At 42.6% G+C, this 22,207-nt stretch overlaps 1 protein-coding gene across 3 annotated transcripts in view; it reads right to left on the minus strand.

Annotated features, from left to right (window-relative positions):
* The window catches only part of MYH11 (myosin heavy chain 11), a 97,034-nt gene that overhangs the window by 35,330 nt on the left and 39,497 nt on the right, over nucleotides 1-22,207 (minus strand). For 2 of the 3 annotated variants that reach the window (XM_054041173.1, XM_054041175.1), the window contains exons 4-10: nucleotides 20,170-20,197; nucleotides 10,659-10,761; nucleotides 8,069-8,089; nucleotides 4,076-4,168; nucleotides 3,452-3,515; nucleotides 1,491-1,589; nucleotides 555-698 (exon numbers count right to left, since the gene is read on the minus strand). In XM_054041173.1, the coding sequence (XP_053897148.1) occupies nucleotides 555-698; nucleotides 1,491-1,589; nucleotides 3,452-3,515; nucleotides 4,076-4,168; nucleotides 8,069-8,089; nucleotides 10,659-10,761; nucleotides 20,170-20,197 (552 nt within the window). The remainder of the gene's footprint in view (nucleotides 1-554; nucleotides 699-1,490; nucleotides 1,590-3,451; nucleotides 3,516-4,075; nucleotides 4,169-8,068; nucleotides 8,090-10,658; nucleotides 10,762-20,169; nucleotides 20,198-22,207) is intronic. The other variant, XM_054041174.1, reaches the window with a different exon arrangement.

Here is a 22,207-nt window from a genome sequence, read left to right on the forward strand (position 1 = left end):
CTACACTAACCCCCCAATTTGAACTAAGGTACGCAACTTCAGCTACATGAATAATGTAGCTGAAGTCGACGTACCTTAGTTTGAACTTACCGCGGTCCAGACGCGGCAGGCAGGCTCCCCCGTTGACTCCACGTACTCCTCGCGCCGAGCAGGATTACCGGAGTCGACGGGGAGCACTTCTGGGTTCGATTTATCGCGTCCAGACAAGACGCGATAAATCGAACCCAGAAGTTAGATTGCCTGCCGCCAAACCAGCGCGTAAGTATAGACAAAACCTGAGATAGAGGTTTAGAACTCTGGGATTTTTGGTTCCCAGTCCAGTGGCAAGACAATGCATCTCCAGAGAGGCCAGGACATGAGCCTTGAATAAAATTAACTTCCTAATATGAAACTAGATGTTCATTTACATGCAGCTTACATAGTGGCACATCTTGAGAAGAATCCATTGCTGTACATGTGTGCACAGGGATTACAGCAATATTTCTTACTTTTACAAGCATCAATTTATTGCTCTATGTGCTTTACTTGACCTAAAGCTTGCTAGCAATTCTTACCAAGCTGCTCCTCTTCATTAAAACCCATAATTGTCATGGCTTCCAAGGTCTCCTGGAACATCTCATCATCTTGCTGACCAGGAATAGGCACGTTGCCATTAGATAAAAAGGTATAGTTGTTGAAACTTTCCAGCAATAAATCCTCTATAAAAGGTGAAGAAAAGAATCGACTTAGAGAAAAGATAATTTAACACACACCCATACTAGAAATCAGAATCTCATTGATTATTCAGAGTATAAAGTCTGCTTTTAAATTCTCAAATCTTTGGACTGTTAAGTCCATTCCCCTGATGCAAAGCAGACAAAAAAAAACCAGTGGTTTGCCAACTGGGGATTTCCCTTGTGTATGGAATTTTGGGTGGTGTAGAGTTACCATGGCCTAAATTTTCAAAAGTTACTAGTGAGTTTGGGTGCCTCCATTCACTAGTAGCTTTTAAAAATGTATTCTCACAGCTGCCAGTGAAGGTGGAATGGCTATAGGAAAGAGGGCATAGCCAGGGCATCTTTGTCCTGGCAATTCCTGATTGCGGGAATGATCCTAAAAGCCAGGCGTACACTATATCCCTGAGCAGTGCTGTGCACTTCCTGACCATTTGGGATCTGATCCATTGTTTCCATCAAGCTTTTTCAAATATAATGTTTTTCTAAAAAATTCCATATTTCTACTCATTTTAGAAGTAGGCCTTTTTAGACCTGGAGACTTGCACCTACTCTATTTGCGCTGGGGTGACCTGCGAACTGCAAACCACCAGTTATAGATGTACATAAGTTGGGACATTTCTACAACTCTTGAGTAGAATTGTTTAGAACAGCCAAGGAACTCATTACTTATAACAAGGATTGAATGAAATTACAGTTTCGGACATTAAGATCAATTACGTAACCCAGCCCTTCACAACCTCTGCTCAGATAGTTCAGCTTAAGAAAGTAACTTACTTTTCATTTGTTCCCCAGTGCCAGCGATCATATAGTAAAAGATATGAAATGTCCGCTCATCTCTAGCCTGGCGAATAGCACGAGACTTTTCAAGCAAATCTGGACGTTATGTATGTTAAAAAAAAAATCTTATTGGCATATTTTACTCAGTGCATCCTAACACTGCCAATTGCCTTAGTACAATCAGCGGCACATGTTGGATGTTAGCTTGTCTAACAAACATGGGTCTGATTCTGCAATCACTCGCTTCCATATGCAGTGCTTATTAATGATGTCAATTGAAATACTCACAAGAAGTGATATGAATGCTCGGTTGAGTGCTTACTACCATGAATAGTCCCATTTTATATCTGATCAATGGCGCTAAACATGGTAGCATTCATTACGTGTAGGCCTAGGTGTTTACAGAACCAGGCCTAATCTGAATAGTTTACATGATATCTGTCATGTCATGCTGTGATGCCCTTCTTCCTCAAGAGTATACTGGGATCTGATTCCCGGACGGGTTAAATCTTTCAACATCAATCAGTGTCTTCAGCACCTTTCCAGAAGCACTGCTCTCAAGGTTGGTGTAAGAGATATAAAAATAATAATAAACTGTTTTAATGAATATCTAATCTGCTAAAATTAGAGTTGGCAACATGTACATATGGCACAGGATCTGCAAATGAAGAATTGTGAAGAATAGTGCAGTAATGGTTCTTTTAAGCCCTTGGCTCTACACCATGGTTTTCTGAAGGAACAGGATCAGACCTTTAGTTCATAAGCCAAAAACTTTAAAGTTTGCCCCAGCCTGAACATCTTCACTGCAATGAAAGAGTCCCTTAGCCTAAGCCCCCAAGTCAGCTGACATAGGTCAGCAACGGGTTTTTAACTGCAGTGTAGACATACCCTCAGTCTGCCATTTGAAATGGAGGAGGAGGGGGAAAGGATGTGCAGACCAGGTAGGGGAATCTGCAGAATCTGCATCAGAAAAGCTGTTTGCAAATGTCCAGCATTTGGATCTAGGTGGTGCGCTCCAGTGCCTGAAATATTGGCACGGAACAAATATTTTATGAGCCCCAAGGATAAGTCATGTCTGGCAAGGCTGGGTTAGCAGTACATATGCAGACAAGGTGACTCCGGAGGAATGGAAATCCTCCCATCAGTTTGGCAGGAGAAGTTTAACAAGGGGAAGGTAATTTTAGCAGATTCCAATACATTCCTGCTGGACAGCACCTCTTGTCAGTTTAATCCTGACTCCTGCATCTTTCCTATTGTAACTTTGCTGAAGAAAAAGTAAATGTCTTATGGATTAGTGGTATTGCGATGGCACCCCAGTCATGGACTAGGACCTCGTTGTAGTAGACGCTACAAAAGTCCGTCTCCAACAGCATATTATCACTAGTGTTTTCTTTGAGTCCATCTATTTTAGTACTTACATGGGCCTCAACACCATAGTACCTAAGCATCTCACACACAATGAATTTATCTGCACAGCCCCATTGAGAGGCAAGGAAGTATTAGCCCTCTTTTACAGATGGGGAAAACTAAGCCACAAGAGTAAGTGACCTGCCCCTGTCACACAGATGCAGAGCTGAGATCTCCCAAGTCGGGGGTCTTAATCACAAGACTTCTCACCATAACACATGGCTTGTTTGACTGAGACTCTGACAGTAAAGTCTACTCTGATTGGGTGGGATGTTCTGTCAGTATTTTCTGAGACGCTGCGTGGGAGATAGTGTGCTTTGTCCTGATAGCTGAGAAAACAAACTGATTAGTCTGAACAGAAAATGTAAACATGAGAGTGAGACAAACTGCAAAATTGGTATCAGCATAAATGGAGCTACTTCCCTCCCGGCCCTTTGTTTATATCAGTCTTAGTAATATTTGCCTTTCTTAGACATGCAAGGGAGTCTGTTTATGTTACATCCTTTTGCTCCCCCTAGTTACTTTCACATGAAGCTCACTGAAAAGGATACAAGTTTCTATGTTTGCTCCAACAATGTAGCCGGTGACATCAAAATTGATGCGGATGAACTTACCCTGTCAATGAGAAGAGGACATGGATTGGGCTCTTTCTGTGTTTTATAGCATATTTTAAGAGGCATGTTACAACATTGTCTGCTCTGTAATAACAGGCCCAATTGCTGCCTTCTGTAGCAAAACTCCTGGCAGGAGGCTGAAGGGAAGCAAGTCTCTGAGGTTCTCCTTGCAGAGATTTGCCTCAGTTTCATTTGGGTAGTGTGAAAAGGAAGGACCCAGGTCTGGCAGGCTGGGGGCCAGTTCACAAACCCCATGGATCCTGCAAGTGGCCAAAGAATTTATAGTTCCACTTAGATTTCTGCAAGGCCAGTGGGGGGTGCGTGTACTGCTAAACGTTGAGTAGACTGTGACACAGCCAACTTTTAGCTTGTTTTGTTCTTTTCTAACATGCCAAAATAATGATTCAGGGAGAAATCCTAAACCCGTCTTTAAGGGAAGTAATTATGGAGAATCTCTTTTAAAAAAAAAACTCCCCCGATGTTTGAGGGTTTTTAGCCATCTGCACGCTTTGTCTTTATGTGGCAAACACCGTACACACAGGGAGCATTTATACTACTTACAAATCTGGAGGAGTTGTCGTTCTTCACAGTTTTGGCATTGCCAAAAGCTTCAAGAATAGGATTTGCCTGAAGAAGCTGCTTTTCCAGCTCACCCTAAAATTCATGCAGACTCAAGTTACCCTTGAATTAATCAGTTATTTAAATGAAAACAGAAAATGCACATATCTGAGAAACTCAAGATGATTTAAGCCTAAGTGTATTTTTGCACTCCATGTACATTTATTTTTTTTCTTCTAGTAATCTTTGTGTTTACATAATGGTGCACTGCAGTCTACTGCTGTTCTGTACACAAAGTCAATAAGACCCTTTTCCAGTGTTGTTGCTTGTTGAAGATCAAAGTCTGTTTATCTGTTTAGTGTCAATCCTTGAGGGGGCCACTTGGGGATCTGGGGCAAAATCAGTACTTGGTCCTGGTAGTGAAGACAGGGGGCTGGACTCGATGACCTTTCAAGGTCCCTTCCAGTTCTAGGAGATGGGATATCTCCATTAATTAAATTAATTCAATTTGCCTTAATGAAAAGTGTCATTCTGTGTCAAAGATGGATATTTTTACTTTATTACCAAAAATACTTAGAACCTGCTGACTTTTTTTTTCCACGTTAGTGTACTGAGATCTCATGATAGAAAATGATGTAATTAGAAAAAACTTGCTGAGAATACATTTAATGTAATGCAGCACAAAGACACAAAGTAGATTACACCAAGTCTATTAATCACATTACATGCAGGGCTATTTAGGTTGAATATGGAAATGCATTACTTTATTTCAAAATATGACCATGAATTCTCATGCAAACTTAAACACACTGTTATATTGTTAATTTTGATTAGTAATTGTGAATTAAGCAAATCATACAATGAAAGCAAATATGCACTTAACCCTACTTCTAGCACAATGATGCTAACAATAAGTAATTCTGCCTGAGGCCACTTGCATCTGAATTCCTCCTCATCATCATCTATACTACAGTCATTCATTGTCATATTCTAAATCCGTATTAACCTTTATTTCCAGGTGTCCTACTCTTTGATATTTCTCCTGCTATGTGCAGCTCTTTATACAATGCTCTGTATACCACTTCAAACATAGCTTTTAAAGCAGAAATTTCTTGTAAAAGTTTAATTTTTTTTTAACAATGTAAATTACTCTAACAGTTAATGAAGGCAACATTTGGACTGAGTCCAGCGGAAATAACATAGGAAACTACCACTTGCTATGAAACAGAAAAATGCACACTCTGTATACATCTCTGTTTATAAGGCCATCCCTGATGCAAGGGTAGCTCCCTCTCATTCCAAACATAGGGTTGCCAACTTTCTAATTGCACAAAACCGAACACCCTAGCCCTGCCCCTTCCCTGAGGCCCCGTCCCTGTTCATTACATTTCCACTCCCTCGGTGGTTTGCTCTCCCCCACCCTCACTCACTTTCACTGTGCTGGGGCAGGGGGTTGGGGTGCAGGAGGGGGGGAGGGCTCTAACTGGGGGTGCGGGCTCTGGGGTGGCGCCAGAAATGAGTGGTTCAGGGTGCAGGAGGGGGCTCTGGACTGGGGCAGGGAGTTGGGTGAAGGAAGGGGTGAAAGCTCCAGCTGGGGGTGCAGGCTCTGGGGTGGGACTGGGGATGAGGGATTTGACATGCAGGAGGGGGCTCCAGGCTGGGGGGTGGGGCTGAGGGATTCAGAGTTGGGGAGGGGGCTGCGCGTTAAGGCAGGGGGTTGGGGTACAGGAGGGCGTACGGGCTCTGGGATGGGCGTGCGGGCTCTGGGATGGGCCTGGGGATGAGGGGTTTGGGGTGCAGGAGGTAGGGACTAGCCTGCCTTAGCCCTGCAGCACCACCAACTGGACTTTTAATGGCCCAGTTGGTGGTGCTGACTGCAGCCGCCAGGGTCCCTTTTTGACTGGGCGTTCCAGTCAAAAACTGGACACCTGGCAACCCTATCCAAACACCATCACTGTCATTCATAGATGCCCTGCACTATGTGTGTCAGGGAGGAGGCCTGACCATAGAAAAGGCAACAGTTCATTAACACCTTGCTAAACTCTTCTGTTTGGACATGGTTGGTGTATAGTGTAGGACTCCTGACTGTTCAGCTAAGGGTCTCAATCAGGCTGAATTATGATAATATCTAGCTAGTAGTCTGGAAGAAAAGGAATAGAGATTAGCTAACTCAAGAGCCCTAGAGGAAAAATAACTGCCTGGAAATAAAACCACGAGCGCTTCGTTGTGCAAGGCTGCTACCATGCTGCAGTGAGTTGGGCAATTCTTTCCAATTATACTCTGCCATTATAACAACCCCAGTTGTGCCAACAGCAGGGTTTGATCCTACGACCTTCTAGAGCAGTGGTTCTCAACCAGGGGTCCAGAGCTCCCTGTGGGGCCACGAGCAGGTTTCAGGGGGTCCACCAAGCAGGCTGGGATTAGACTTGATGGGAAGAAAGCCAAAGCTCCACCACATGGAACTGAAGCCCGGGGCGCCGAGCCCTGCCATCCAGGGCTGAAGCCGAAGCCTAAGCAACTTAGCTTTGTGGGTCTCCCTGTGGCATGGGGCCCTGGGCAATTGCCCTGCTTGCTACCCACTAATGTGTGCCCTGGCTTTTATATGCATAAAAACAGTTGTTGTGGCACAGGTGGGCCATGGAGTTCTTATAGCATGTTGGAGGGAGGGGGAGCTCAGAAAGAAAAAGGTTGAGAACCTGTGTTCTAGAGCACTGTAAGCATAGCCCTCCACTGCTTGAGTTAAAGAAGCAACTTCATTAGTGGAGAGCTATGACAGAGCCTTGGGTCAGCCATTAGAATGGCACAAAGATCTATACTTTCCTAGTGTGGCTTACACTGTACAGTACAAATCATTGGTTATCTAGCATAGGGTATGTCTTCACTACCGGCCGGATTGGCGGGCAGCGATCGATCCAGCGTGGATCGATTTATCACATCTAGTCTAGACACGATAAATCGATTCCCGAACGCTCTCCTGTCGACTCCAGCTCGGAGAGAGGCACAGGCAGAGTCGAAGGGGGAGCAGCAGCAGTCGACTCACTGTGGTGAAGACACCACAGTAAGTCAATCTAAGTACGTCAACTTCAGCTATGTTATTCACGTAGCCATGTTATTCACGTAGCTGAAGTTGCATAACTTAGATTGATTCCCCCCCACCCCACCCCCAAGACTAGACCATCCCATAGTTCCAAATGTGCAGCTAGTGTAAGCACTAACCTCAGTTGTCTACACTAGCAGTGAATTTAGTCCATCGTAGATAGAAACTAGATGAGAAATTTCAAAGCAGCTTGTCAAATGAAATATTAAATACAATCAACAAATAGTTTAACCTCTGATATGTCTTCTAACATGATCCTCAATCTTAACCTAAATCTGAGTGGAAACTCACAAGCAACATTGCATCTCAAGAACCACACTAATAAAAGAGCAGAAGACACACTGAAACCCTTTTGTACTATTACTAATTGTAGGAGCAAGTTGGGAAGCATGCAACATTTTTCAGACATGCATAATTCTCCATGGTTGTAGGAAAATGCAGAATCATAAGCAATATCAAATGGAAAGCATGCAGAGTTACAAATCAATCACACACTGTGATGGTTTGGGAATTATTTCACAACAGTCCTAAAAAGTTCAACCTGAAGCACAGAAAGTCTCTGGGTACTTTCATTCAGAAAGCATATGGTCAAATTTCAGGCTGATTGGCTCTTTCAGGATCGTGGGAAAATTCATTCAAACTATGAAAATCTGGATACACACACACGCATAGAAAATGGTGACACTTGAAAGACAACCCTCTGTGTCAGACTTCCTCTTTTCCTGGAGCTTGACACAGTTAGGGTTAATACACGTGAACATTGGTGCTATTGTTGCTTTTTGTCATGTGAAACAAGAATTATATATTTCAACAAAAATCTTAATTTTTTTGGTGCAACAATAGCATGCAGATCTACACTCAGTGCCTTTAACACACATCGAACAGTCTAAGTTACTCACGTAAGCAAAAGATGGACCTTGCTGTAGTTGAATAATGTGGTATAAAACAAATATCAGTATTATTTCCATCACACATACATTTGTGGCTCTTTTTTTGTTTTATTTCTCTACATAAAAATAACAAACAGTTTCTCTATGCAAATTAAACTGGGGGAAACAAATGGGAACAATCTGTTATAGACATACCAAGAGTACAACTACAGTGCGCACACGGTTCATTTTAGGAATTGATTATAAAAAAACCTGATCCAAACTCCATTTGAGCCAGCAGGAGTTTGTCCATGGACTTCAATGGACTTTGGATCAGGCATAAAATTATTCCCTCAATACAAGCCAAAGAATATTTTTTTTCAGGATAAATTCCTAAGCCTCCTCTGGGGCATTTAATGCAGCCAGAGATCTTTAAAGTAAATATAAGTGCTGAGTCAGCAGCCCCAGACATGGAAGTCTTCTATTTCCCCGTAGAACAGAGAGCAGTTTGGGTTTCTCCTCACCATTCTGCCTCAGTCCTTGCTTGACAGGATTCACTTTCACGGGTGAGAGGATAGATCAGTCTCAGGGGCCGGGCCAGTTCAGTGCTTAGCCCTTGAGTCTTCCCCAAAGAGTATCAGTTAGCAACAGCTGTAGTGGCAAAGTGGGTAGTTGGCCATTAGGAATGGCCTTGAAACGATCAGTTCGTTTCCCATAGGCCACTGAACACTTACACATTTAGGGCCTGATTTGTCAGAAGTGCTCCACCTCAGGAATACCAGGCCTTTATTCTCAGTTTCTTTTCAGGGAACATAATGCCGGTGAAAGGTGCTGGAATGAAGCCCTGGACGCTGGAGTTCTCTATTTGTCAGCATAATTGGTATAGGCACAGAAAGGGCACCACAAGCTTTCCCACACGTGTTCTGTGCTGTGGATACTTATCTCTCAAGGACTGGTAAGACTGTCTCAGTCACATAGTCTAAACAGCCATCTAATGGTTCAACTTCCAGTCACTACCAACCTGAGCTAGATTTTAACTAATGACCTGACAAAGAAAAACACTTCATATTCTATTACCAAGCCCCTGTCTGAGCTAGCCAGTGCTGCATGTTGGGCCTAATGCTGCATTCCTGGTGCATGGAAATCTCTTACTGAAGCAGGGCCCTTGTGTCTGTGATGGGGTGACTATCCCACACTCACCCTGTAGGGGGGTTTAATGCAGGCCAGATGGGCCAATTAAAACAATAGGCAGCTGATTAAGGAGGCTCACAGGTGGGGCTTATAAAGCCCAGGAGCTGCTGGGAAAAGGTGGACACACTCTCAGAAGAAAGGGAGGAGTGAGTAGATATTGAATTCTCTTCCTGAGAAGAGGGAGGAGCCTATTAGGAACTGGTAGGTCCAGGAAGAAAAGGGGAACCAGCAGTAGGAAGAAGCCCAGGGTTATAGCAGTGAGGCTATAAAGAGAGATGGCTCAGATTGCTGAGCTGACAGAACCTAGGTTGGAACCTGGAAAAGATGAGTGGTCTGGGTTCCCTGGCCAGCCAGTGGGTGAGGGGCACAGAGGCAGTGAGTGGGAAGACTGCCTAGGACTATTGAGGTGCTAAACCTCCCTGGAAGGGGGGGGAACGTGGACAGTAACATGCCTGGAGGGCTGAGCCATGAAGAGGACACTGGGGTTCCTGAGGCTGTGAGAGGAGTTGCAGGCAGACAGCAGAGACCGAGTGATCATGTGTAAATCACAGATGGGAGGGATCTCCACCTTGAGCTAATCTCCAGTATACCAGGAGGAGGTACCAGTCTGGCGGTGAGTGGTGTGTCCTGTGGCAGTGTCATAAATTTGAATTGGTACAGCTTTTATAAAATTAATGTTGGGGAAACTTTTCAAAAAACCTAAAAATTGGATCAACCTTGCTTCATCAAACGGGTTTATGAAAAATTTCTTACCCTGTGTGAGGTAGGTTGGTTGACCTAACCCCTAGTGTAGATACAGCTAAATTGAGAAGAATTCCTTTATTGAGCTAGCTACTGCCTCATGGGGTGGAGTAGATTCCCTACAGTGTGGAAAGAATCCTTCTGCTGCTATTATGCTACAGAGATGTAGCTGAAGTGCTGCTGTAATGCTTGTAGTGTAGACATAGCCTTTGTCACACTGAAGATCACTAAGACATAGGCTCCCAGTTGCCTAGCTGCTTTTGATCTTGCTCAAATACTTTTTCCTAATAGAGCTGAACAATGTTATTTAAAGGCTTTTCTACATTTCTTTTAGTTGCCAAGAGGCAAAGGTAAAATAAGGAATGTAACTCCTTGTGAAGCTCATGCAGTCCATTCTAGACTATAAATAGATGCTATCCCTATGGAAAGCTATGAATATTCTCTTCCAGCAGAGTACATTCTGACTTTGTGCCTAAGGGGATGTCAAACAAAGTTGTTGGTTTTTTTCCATAAACATGAAACTGTGACATAATTGTGTACTCTTAATATGTCAACTATTTGGCAAGACATGGTGGTAGCAAACATTTGGATCACTTAATTGACTTGCTGTTAGCATAGTTGGCAAGTACAGTCCTGATAAACTAAAAAGGAAAGCAACAAGCTATTGAATATGGAAGAGGCCACTTACAGTGATACTGGTGTCCTTCTTGCCCTTATGCGAGGAAGCAACAAAAGCCAGGTATTGAATGACCTTCTTGGTATTTTCTGTTTTACCTGCACCAGATTCACCTCTGGGGGGAGGGGATTTGAAAGAGAAACAAAACACAGGTGACTCTTGGGTTCCCTCCATGATGTGGTGATGTATTTAAGGTAAATAGTAAGACCATCAATACCGTACCAATCAAGTTCAGCATTCTACCCCAACCTGCCATCTCTTGCACACCCCCACATTCTACCTGAATTCAGTATGCCACAAACACAGTATGAGGGCCCTAGCTTTGTTCTTTTTGTATCTTGACTGGCTATTGGTCCATTTAAGGTGATCCTAAGACATCATGCATGTTTGAAAGACTGTTCTTCTCACTTTAGGAATATTTGAGTATTTATAAAAAGTTAGGGGGGAGGGGAAGGAAATAAGTCTGTAATTATATTATTCACCTTAAAATACTGGCAAAGTGGGAAGGTGGGGGACGCAACAGCAGTGGCAAGAATCATTTGCACTCCATAGTTTATTTTAATACTGGCGCTAATTGCTCAGATTTTATAAAAATCTCAGATAATATGGGAATGAGCTTGCTCCCTTTGAAGACAGTGGTGAAACTCCCATTGAGCTTGGATCATCTAGAGGCCAGGATCTGGCCCAATAAGATTGCTGTGTACAACTCTTGCAGAGGGCTCCTCGGTGTGAGGAAACCAACTGACGCAGTTCTAAATGGTAAAGCGACTGTGAATTGGTGCAGTGGGGCTCTATTTCCACACGGTCTCTCAATTGATTTCCAGGTCAAGTTTGTTTACAAATAAAATCATGTCCTTCTCCCTGCCTCCCCCAACAACTGCAAAATCAGCCTGGAATGTGGAAGCCAAGCTGGGTTCTTTCTGACTCCCCAGTAATAACAGCTTTGCCAGCTAAATTTTTAATAAATCTCTATAGCTCTGTTTTCAATACCGATACAGGTGAGGGGCACATCTGGCCCTGCCTGTAACTGAAACTTAGTTCCCTTTAATGAGCATGTATGAGCCAGAAAAGACTCCAACTCATTCTGCCCAGAGCTCTGCTGGGCTAACAGTCAAAAGCATCAAACATTTATCTTTGGCACTAAAGTAAACATACCTGACTCTGAAATCAGACTGGTGGGAGCAGATCTGAGCGAGAGGCTACCATTTTTACACTTTTCAGAGTTGAACTACACTGTGAGCCCAACCATTCCTTCCCTACACCTAATATTACTCTACCTTGCCTCTTCTAGATTCCTTTGGCCCCAGGTCTCATTTTAACAAAAGGGAGTTCTACATAGCAATCCTGGAGTGTAATGGCAGCTTGTGTAGACATACCTGAGCCATCTCTAATCTAGCTAGCTTAGGTACTGCCAGTATAGATGTGGTGGCATAGGCGTCAGTGTGGACAAGCCTGCCCAGAATCCTGGGTAACTACTTGGCTTCAGCACAGGCTAGCCAGCCCATGCCGCCACTGTCAGTACTCCACTAGCTAGGTTAAACCTAGTCTGGATATATTTACATGAGCTGAGTCATACCCAGCAATTGCGGTTTAGACATAACCTAAAATGTCCCTTTGCACTCCCCTGGCCATTTGAAAGGGCCTTAAAGTGGGTATGAATATAATTTAAACTCCCTTTAATGCCCCTTCACACTAGCTACCAAAACTGCATCACAGGATCTTAGTCTAAATAAGAATCAGGCCCCTTTGTATTTGCTTTTGTAAATCCACTTAATGCAAAAAACAAACTCCCATTGACATTTAATCAGGTCCTTTGAAGTTGGAACTATTTCACTGCATCAATTACGGTTCTCATTTTTTCTAATTAGGAAATTTAATTATTTTTTTCTCTACAATTCCCTCCTATGGTAGATACTCCATGATGAGAATTGTTCTTGTTTGCAGAAGTTTAACAAGATTAATTGGGATGAACAGGCTCCTTTTCACAGGATTGGGTTCGTTTGCATAGTTTAGAAGACAGATCTCCCCCCTTGCATGGGCTTCAGAGTTGAAACATTTCCATGTTTTATTGATAAAAATTAAGTGTCCTGGGAATGATTCCAAGCTAAGCACACCAATTTGAAGTCTTCTGCATACAGAGTTTTCAAACAAATCTACCTTACAACGTTGCCTTTTGGAAAAATAAAAAACTTTCTTCTAACAAGCCCTGAGCTTTGAACTATTTCATTTATGAAAGGTTATTTGCAGTTCATCACTACATGAACTGCATTTCCTCTCTCCCAGGGCAACAGTGCCCATCACTGGGCTTTCTCTTAAATCCCTGGGAGTATTACCATATATGGCATCATTTTACTTGTAATTATACTACTATACAGCAGCTCTTAAGTTACTTAATATTTGGCTCTGTGCTTGCTCTCCTTAACCCTTTTCTTCCAAGCTGGCTGATCACCCTCTTGTTTTCTGCACATGAATTGTGAAGCTTATTTACTTTATTTTGAAGTGGACGTTGAAAAATTTAAACATGCTCCCAAATGTCAAATGCTTTTGCATGCAATAAAAAACAGATAGGATCACTGCAGCTAGAAATGGAGTAAAGACCTATTGGATCGAGTCTGGTTATAAGAGATAGATAGTCTCTTGATGGAAGATGTAACATGCTGCACTTGATCTTTGCTAAAAGACCATGGAGATTGACAGATCTGATGTGCTGCTATCCATTAAGCAAAATAGGTAGCATCTGTAATCTGAAAGACACATTATAGCTTCAAGGTTTATGCTTGATCCCACTGATAAACATCTCACATATGTGAAAACTGATTATATCAAACTATGGAGGGCTACAATTACTTGGCCCAGATTCACCCCTTCCCCCCCCAACCATCTAGGTATTTGTAGGGTGACTTGTGTGTTTTGCTTGTTCAACCTACTGAAATCTTGGTGGCCAGCATCTTGGATAGTGTCCTTCCTGGAACTACTGACCTGTAGCCCAGCACTGATCATGCTGATCTGTCATGACATAGTACCCCAAAGAATCACCTTCCAAAGACACTGGTTCTGGCATGCCAGAAATATACTCTATTGTTGTGTCATGCCCTGCAGTGGGTAAAATAGCTGAAAGAAACTCTCTGGTACCATGTTTTCCTCCTAGCTCTCTCCCTTCATGGTCTTAATCATCTTCACTCCCCTTTCCAGCACCTGGTCACTGTCTGCCCTATTATAGGTTTCCAGGTGGGGCTTTGTATGACCAGCATCTTTCAGGGTTTTAGGATTGGACCCTGCACAAGGTCTACTCCACAGCAGGGCCCCTGATCTCCCAGGAGGTGTGTGGCCCTCGCTTGTGGTGATCTATAACTCTCAGCATGTATTTCTAGATAGGATCCCATATTCCTACTTGTGAACAATCTCCCAAAGTGTGGCCACTGCTCTTTGATCCTGGCTCTGAAGAACTAGACAGACTGGTCACGTATCTGAGACATTCTGAAAGCATAAATCCCATTTCTCCATAATAAACCGAGGCAGCACAATTAATAGAGGAATGAAAGCATACTACTGGCCCTAGTTCTCAGCTGCATTCCAGCCTTTCTACGCTAATCCAGCAGCTGGATTGCTCTGCGACCCCATGGTTGATCATTACAACAGATCAGATTCTGAGAGAGGTATAGGCCCAGTGTAATAGCCTTAAGCTCCTGGCATAGGGGTGAGTGCGGACGTGGCTAGAGCTCTCTGCATTCTGGATATTCTGGCCATGTGGAAAGCCTCTTGGGTCTGCTCTAAATTACACCGGTGGTGCTTGGCAGGCTCCACACTGAGAATCTGAGAGCTTTACATTACCTTCACCCCTAACTTTACTCCATACTAGCAGTAACTCTGGAGAGGCATAGCTCAGAATTGGGCTCAGTGAGCCTACTGTGAAAGTTTGCTAAACGTGTAGTTGCTTGAAAGAGTCCAAGCAGCCTCAGTTCAGTAGAAAGCTCTACCCCCTGCTCTGGAGCTACACAAGGAGTCTATGGGAGAGAAGCCAGGCGGAGGCGTTTGCCTGCACCAGCCTTTGAATTGGCTCTGATGCCTGGTGTATGTCTGTGGTGCCTCTGGTGGGGCTGCTGCCCAGGGGGTGGTAAAGAGAGATCACAGTCCAGCCTCAGCCTCACCTTCTGGGGATTAGCTGCTAATCTTCTGGGGATTAGCTGCCATTTCCTAAACTAGACTGAAGAACAGTAATTTATAATTAAGGAGACCAGATGTCCCCTTTTTTAAAGGGACAGTCCAGTTTTTGGGGACTTATTCTTATATAGGCACTTATTACCCCCACCCCCCCACCCCCTGTCCCGTTTTCACAGTTGCTATCTGGGGGTCACCCTACTTATAATATATAAAATTAAAGGAAACAAATTTGTAAAATAGTAAATAGAACTGAAAAAGTAACATGGCTTGAATTCTCCTGGGGATCATTATAGGGGGCACCCAGTAGTGTTCAATAGTTTTTAATAAAATATTGTTTTCTCAGACTCATAACTACTTGAAGGGTGGGTGTGTTTTAAGTTTGAGCAAACTCCCTTCAGCCAGTTGAGTTCTAGAACAGTGGGGAAAAAATTCTAACCATACTCTTTAGTCAAAATGACTGAAGCCTGATGCACTCAACTGCATATTGATGTTGGTCCTAGGTGCTTAACTCCCATGGAAATCAGCCCCATCGAAATTAATGGCAGTTAGGCATCTACCGGGATTTTCAAAAATGCCACACCACCCATCTCTGTGCTCCTAAATACCTTTAAAAATCTGGCCCATGGTCCTTACTGAGGACTAGTGCCTTTGTTTAGGTTAGTGAAAAATAAGGGATTGAGAAATCATTTCTGAGCATGCTTATTAGGTAACTGCTAAGAAATCCTACCCATTCTGTGACATCTGTGCACATTTGTCCCTTCCCATCCACTCCAACCAGTTAAGTCAAACTGGAGCTGCTGCTGGGACAATTGGATGAGGGCGATTGTCCAGTAAAGGTCACTTTGAAACATGCACAGCAAATCTCCCTCTGCTCCCCCAAAACAACCCTTCTGCATCAGAAGCAGCTCACAGATGTGAAAAATACAGTAAGTCTTTTTAGTCTCAAGAATTTGCACTAAATTCTACAGGTTCTAAACCTTCATTTATATATACATAGGATACTATGCTTTCCCAGTATAAAGCTACAACCATTGCAATGTCAACCAATGTGCTACTACTTTTTAAACCCAGGATAGCACAAAACAATCTTTAGCCAAACAGCAGAAGTAGTAACAAGTAGGAACTCATCCCCTCTCCACCTAATGCCCCTAAATGAAGTGGGGGTACCAATTAGGGTTTGAAACTATTTGTCAGAAAACTGCTAATGACAGACATGTCTTCAATTTAAAAACACAAATTATGCAATAATCCCTTTTTTGGGGTGGGTGTGTGTGTATATATACACACCCCTATAGGTGTATATAACTCCTCTGATACGGCATTGTTGTTGGAACTTTATTAGCTTTGCATTTCTTGAATTGTTGCACTTTAAAATGTGCAAACTTAAGTTGCTTTCACACATATTTAGCCTTCAATATAGATTTCAATAAATAAAATTGTGATGTACTTAATTTTAGCAGCCAGAAACATTAGTTAACAGTCTCGAAAGTCCTCAGCACCACAGTTCTTTTCAATGAGTTGACTTAAAAATTACTATTTTAAAAAAAAAAAAAGTTGTAAAAGCCAGAAAAATTTACACACACAGAATCTGGATCTACAACTAACAGTTTTTTTTTTTTTTTAAATCAGTTGGAGTGGGAATATAATAAGGAAGCCTGGTGATCCTGAGGTAACTGAACTGAATGCGGTAAGGAATGGGCGCAAAGAAGGTAGTTCAAATTCAGAATAGATTCACTTGCAAGATAAAATATTTGTGGAGCAAATAAATCAATCTAATGAACACAATGAATTAGGAGGAAGTATAATCTGGGAGTGATGGAAAGCTAGAGAATCCTTGATTGTGCTGTTTTATCACAACAAACAGCAGTTATGAACAAAATGCAAGCAACAGGACGTAGCTGATGTGACTGCACAAGGATGTGCTCAAAGATTTGAGGGTGAAGTGCTAAGAAAGACATTGGATACAAGTCAGCAGTATCCTAGAGCAGAGCAAAAAAGCAATTTGGGGCTATAGTCACTGAAGACACACACCATGAGCAGGGAGGTAAGAGCCCTTTTCTATAAGATTCTTCAGGAGGCTGCACCTTAAATATTGTGTGTAGCCCCGGGTACCTCAGTACCAAAAAGATGGATTTGAAGGAGTTCAGAGAACAGAAATGGTTTGGGTGTTAGAGACTGATGAGGAAAGATTAATAGAGCCAAACTTGTAGAACATGGTTAGAAACATGTGGGACCATGTTCTACAAGTTTGTACCACTGTGTACCCATTTAAAAAACTGTAAATAGCAAAGATGAAGAGTTACTTAGAGTAGTACAGTATGAAGGGATATTGCTAGTTGTGATGGGATGAAAATGAGACCCAAGAGATAGGCAGGAAAGAGAGGATTTTGGAAGCATCGTATTTGGATGTAGTTGGAGATGAAGTTAGTATTAAGAGCACCCAAAAGGAAGCAACTACTACAGTTGAGCCTAGAGATGCAGGCAAGGATACACAACTTGGCCATCTGGATAGAAAGGAAGAGGCAGATTTTTTTTTTTAAGCATATTGGATGGGTTTTTTTGAGCTGTGTTTAGACAGTGGAATACTCTCCTGAGGGAAACAGTGCAAGCCCATAGAACAGGATATTTAAAACTGGACTGGACAATTTCTGCCTGTACATCTTCTGCAGGTGTTTTGGCTGGGTTGGGCATGACTGCACAATTTCCACACAGTCAGGAGCATGAATAATCCCAGTGAGTGGGGCCTCTACTGACGAGTGGGGGGGGGGGGGGGGAAATGGAGAGGCTGCATTAAAACACATAGACTATGCCCACTGAGCAATAAACATCAGCAGCAGAATTTTCATGAGCATTCAAAAATACATTAACTTATGCAAATAGGCCAGGGGTTCTCAAACTGGGGGTTACGACCCATCAGGGGGTCACAAGGTTATTACAGGGAGGGGTCATGAGCTGTCAGCCTCCACCCCCAAACCCCGCTTTGCCCCCAGCATTTATAATGTTAAATATAAAGTGTTTTTAATTTATAAAGGGAGTCTCACTCAGAGGCTTGCTGTGTGAAAGGGGTCACTAGTACGAAAGTTTGAGAACTATTGAAATAGGCGCTTGTGTGTACATAATCTTTGGTTGCAATTCAGGTTGCAAGGTTTAGAAATGTTGAGTCTGAAACTATTTACAGAAAAGCTCCCAGATCAATTTTATGAATCTTCAGTCATTTTTTGGATCATATTAAGCAAAAGGACAATTTCTAACAAGCATAAAATAATGCTCATTGCTGGCACTCCAGTGCTCTGTAACTAAAAGCCTAGAGAATTTTTTTTCTGTGCATCCAAATATGGCCAACAAAACTGATAAAGCACTAGTAGTTACACTTCTTCAAATATATTTTAGCTTTCCTAGTGTTTTTGAACTAAATTAAAAAACGCTATCAGGAGCTATGCACAGTTTTAAAGTAAAGACCACAATCTTGCCAGCACACAAGAATTATTCTAAGCATCTGTTGCTGTAGTTGCAGAAGGGTACAGAGAGCAAAAGAGCGCAAATCAGTCTTGAATCTCTACATTGTATGTATGGTGAGATCCAATAAATCACCCATTTCCTTTCCATTGGGTGGTGTGAAATCTGACATCTTGATCCAACTTTGTCAGGCAGGATGAAGAAAGCTTAGATTTGCTGCACATGCAGTACATGGACTATGACTTTCAGAAATGCCGGCTTTAACAAGAAGGCCTGGTTTAATAAGCGATTTCTCCCATAAAAATGCAGACCTTCAAGAGTTAAAGCAGGAAGAGGGGGGAGACAAACGGAAAAATAAACCTAAAGCACAAGAATGGAAGGAGCAAGTACACATAAATTAGGCTCTCTTAAAGTGACAAGTCTTGTCCGGGGAAAATGAAGTCCATGGACACTTTATAGTGCCTCATTCGTATTCGACGGGTTTTAGTTTTTTAACGACCTCCAGGGCCACATTCTCAGCTGCTGTAAATCTGTGTTGCTCTACTGCAGTCTGCCAGTTAAGGGTCTGGCCCCCAATTTTAGTGTTTCTTAGACTTGGCATAAAAGTGTTCCAAGGAGTAATTCTCCTCACCTTCCAGGCTCTGAGACACGGTGGGTCAATAACAGCGTTTTCTAAAACCAGGATCAAGGTACCTGGTCATAGACTCAAGAGACCCCACGTTAAGGGAATGACCTCCCACAGAGAGGATTTGAGTATGACTTCACTGTACGATCTTGACTTCCCTCCAGCTCCTAATATAACCACCATCTGGTCATCTTTTGCAAATTATGATGATTTTTATTTATGAACCACATCCCCATCCCCACTTCCACTGAGACTAACTGGGTGCTGCCTAACAAACACAACATCTAATGCAATAAAAACAACCCAAAACCTCCTCACTGACATGCAAGCAAATAAAGCCAATTGAGGGGCTGCAACCTGATAAAAGGGATGAGGAGGAGCAGGTCAGATATGGAATAAAATCTAAAACACCTGTGCTCCAGTCTTAACATGTTTTGTTAAACGGGCGAAGAAGAAGCAGAGGGGTTGCAGAGTGCAATGTGTTCCACACGGTAAGGCCCACCTTCCAACCAAGGCTCAACCACTGAATCTCTAAAAGCAGGTGCTACCTGAGCACAGACACTCATCAGGCCAAGGCTCAAAGAGGAGGTTTTGAGAACAGCCAAGGCTTAGACCAATTGGAGCTTTAAAAACAATGTCCGCTTCAAGCCACTTTACTACTCTCTAGGAAGGCAATGTAAAGAATGCAGAGAAGCTATACTGTGGTCAGTCACTGAGCCCACTGACTTAACATGCTGATGCATTCTGCATAGACTTCAAGCAACTGAGGACCTCTGCTACTAAAGTTACTGATGATCAAGCCTCAAGGACTCGTGCTGTTCTTGGGAGTTCTTTTCAGGACAGATCCAGTTATAGCCTACACAAGTAGGGGGCAAAAAGCAACAAAACATGCACACTACTCACCTACTTCTGTACGAACACCTGACTTGGGGCTTTCCATTAAGCTACCACGAGCAAATGTCCATGAGGCTTTGTGTTAACTAAAGGTTTCCTAAACACACAGTTTACCCACTTACGCTCCTCACAAGTCCTTCTGTAAGCTCTGAATTTTCTGAACTTCAGAAGGTCATTGAAATTATTAGTCACATGCTTCCTCCTACGTATACAACTTCTTTATAATTTGATCAATTTAAAAATAGTTAAACGCCTTTCACTGAAAGCTGGATCCCAAGCCCATGGATGATGAAGGGACTCTATCCACTAGCTTCAATGGGCTTTGAGTCACTCTGAACCAAGATAAACATCAGAACCCTGAAATACACAAAGAGTGATTCTACTTACGTGCACAGAATGGACTGGTCTTCTCGATCTGTGAATAAAGAGGAAAAACTATTAATTATACAAGAAAAGTAGCATGCTGACAGAGCTATTTGCATTTACAACATTCTTTTGAACAAACAGGAACTGCCTGGACCTCCCAAATCTTATGATACATAGTCAGTCAAAAATGTTGGGATCACATCTCAGTCAATTTGTCCTAGTGTTAAACTAAGTGCCCCTAACACCAGGATTCTGTACAAAAAGAACAAAAGGCTAAATATTCAAAGAGCTTTTTAAAATTTAATTGGACTCCTCATTACAGTTCATCTAATATGCACAGATGATACCCTGTAAGAGAAGATCATAGTGCTGGAAAAGAAGTTTGTACTACACTTACTAATAAAAGCCTCCTAATGAGACTAAGTGAATGACCCAATAGATAAGCCACTCAAAGCTAAAATGATAGTAGGTCAGTAGCTTTAGAAGCTGAAGCTCTGGCAGTATAGGAATTATAAAAGTTAGGAAGTGCAGATAGCCTAAGTAAAGTGTTCTCTCAGTTCCACTTCAGCTCTAGAGGGGATTTCTACCATGAGAGATGAGGACTGAGAGGGAGTGGAAAAGCAGCAGAATGAATGGTAAAGGCTCTGGGGAAGGGCCAGGAGAATATGGCACAAGACTGAGGAGCATCAGAGAGCATAGAAGAGATTGAACAGGGAGCACAGAAGAGAATTAAGAGTGACTTTAGGGGCTGGAAGTAATAGTAATGGTCTGGACTAGGAGAAGAAGGGGACACCGAATTAAACTGAAGGGTATATGAAAAAATGTCAAGGGTGCTTAGTAGGGCCAGAAGCAAATAGGGTAGCTGGAGAGAGCTTTACTCTATAACAAACTCTGGAAATCACCTATCCAAAGTTTAAATTAAAAAGAAACTGGGGCTAGGAGAAACCCCAAAGCAAAAAATGAAAAACACCTCTGTGGTGGCTGTACCCAGGGAACACCACAGTAACTGTGCTGTACAAACCTGAATTTCAGATTTCACAAATGCAAATCGAAGAACAAACGAGAAGTGATCCCAAAGAAATAGTCTAGCATTTCAACAGCTTATCTGGGAAAAAATAATCTCAGCCAGAGAAGGTAGCTAAGGAGTAATAAGATACAGTAGGAAGTGCTGTGTCTCCCTAGCTCTCATCAATTCAACTGAAGTTGTGTTGTGCTGAACCCTCTCAGGATGTACTGATAAATGTATAATCAGACCCTGATCCAGCCTAATCAGAATAACTAACTCCCACTGTCTTCAGCTGAAGTTGCTGGTACCCTATGGGGAAAGAATCAGGGCCCAGAGCCTGTCTTTGTCATCTTTCAGTCTCCTACTCTTCTGCAACTGTTTGAATACCGAACATCCCATTTAAGCATTTTGTAGGATTCCCATCTACAGTCACCTGCGTTCTAGGATAAACATTCTGCCAACTTGTGAATGGGCATTATGTCATTAAAACAAATGCCCATGAAGACTATTGACCCAAACATATGTTTCCAGTCAGGAATATTGGAACAGCTATTCATCCTGATGTTTAGAGCCCATAATTCAGGGGAGATGTTGTCATAAATATTCTTTGTGCTGAGTTACTTTAAAAACTGAAAAATAACGTATAGGATCATGTTAGGCAAAATTCTGGTAACCATGAATCCTGTCAGATGCTATTGCTAGTCATTGGTGGCAACAGTAATTGCACTGAGGGCTCAACTCCCCCTAGTCTTCCCAAACCAAGTTACTTGACAGATTTCACATGACCTTCAGCTGTTGATTCTGAGCAGAATCATCAAATGCACCTCAAATCCCAATTTGCTAAGAAGTAGGCCAAAGAATATTCATTGATCAATTTCCACCATGTAGAAGTACAGCTATGGGGTGGGTATTTTTCTGCAGTGGTGTCCAACAGAATTGCCTATGTTGCCCTCAACATACCCATAACACTTACAGCTCTGCATTCAGACAATGGCTAGGATCAGATTTCATTCTTCAGGGCTTCAGCTAGTTGCCTGAAGGGGTCAGGTAAGA

This window comes from Malaclemys terrapin, chromosome 10 (assembly GCF_027887155.1).
Source record: "Malaclemys terrapin pileata isolate rMalTer1 chromosome 10, rMalTer1.hap1, whole genome shotgun sequence".
NCBI lineage: Eukaryota > Metazoa > Chordata > Testudines > Emydidae > Malaclemys > Malaclemys terrapin.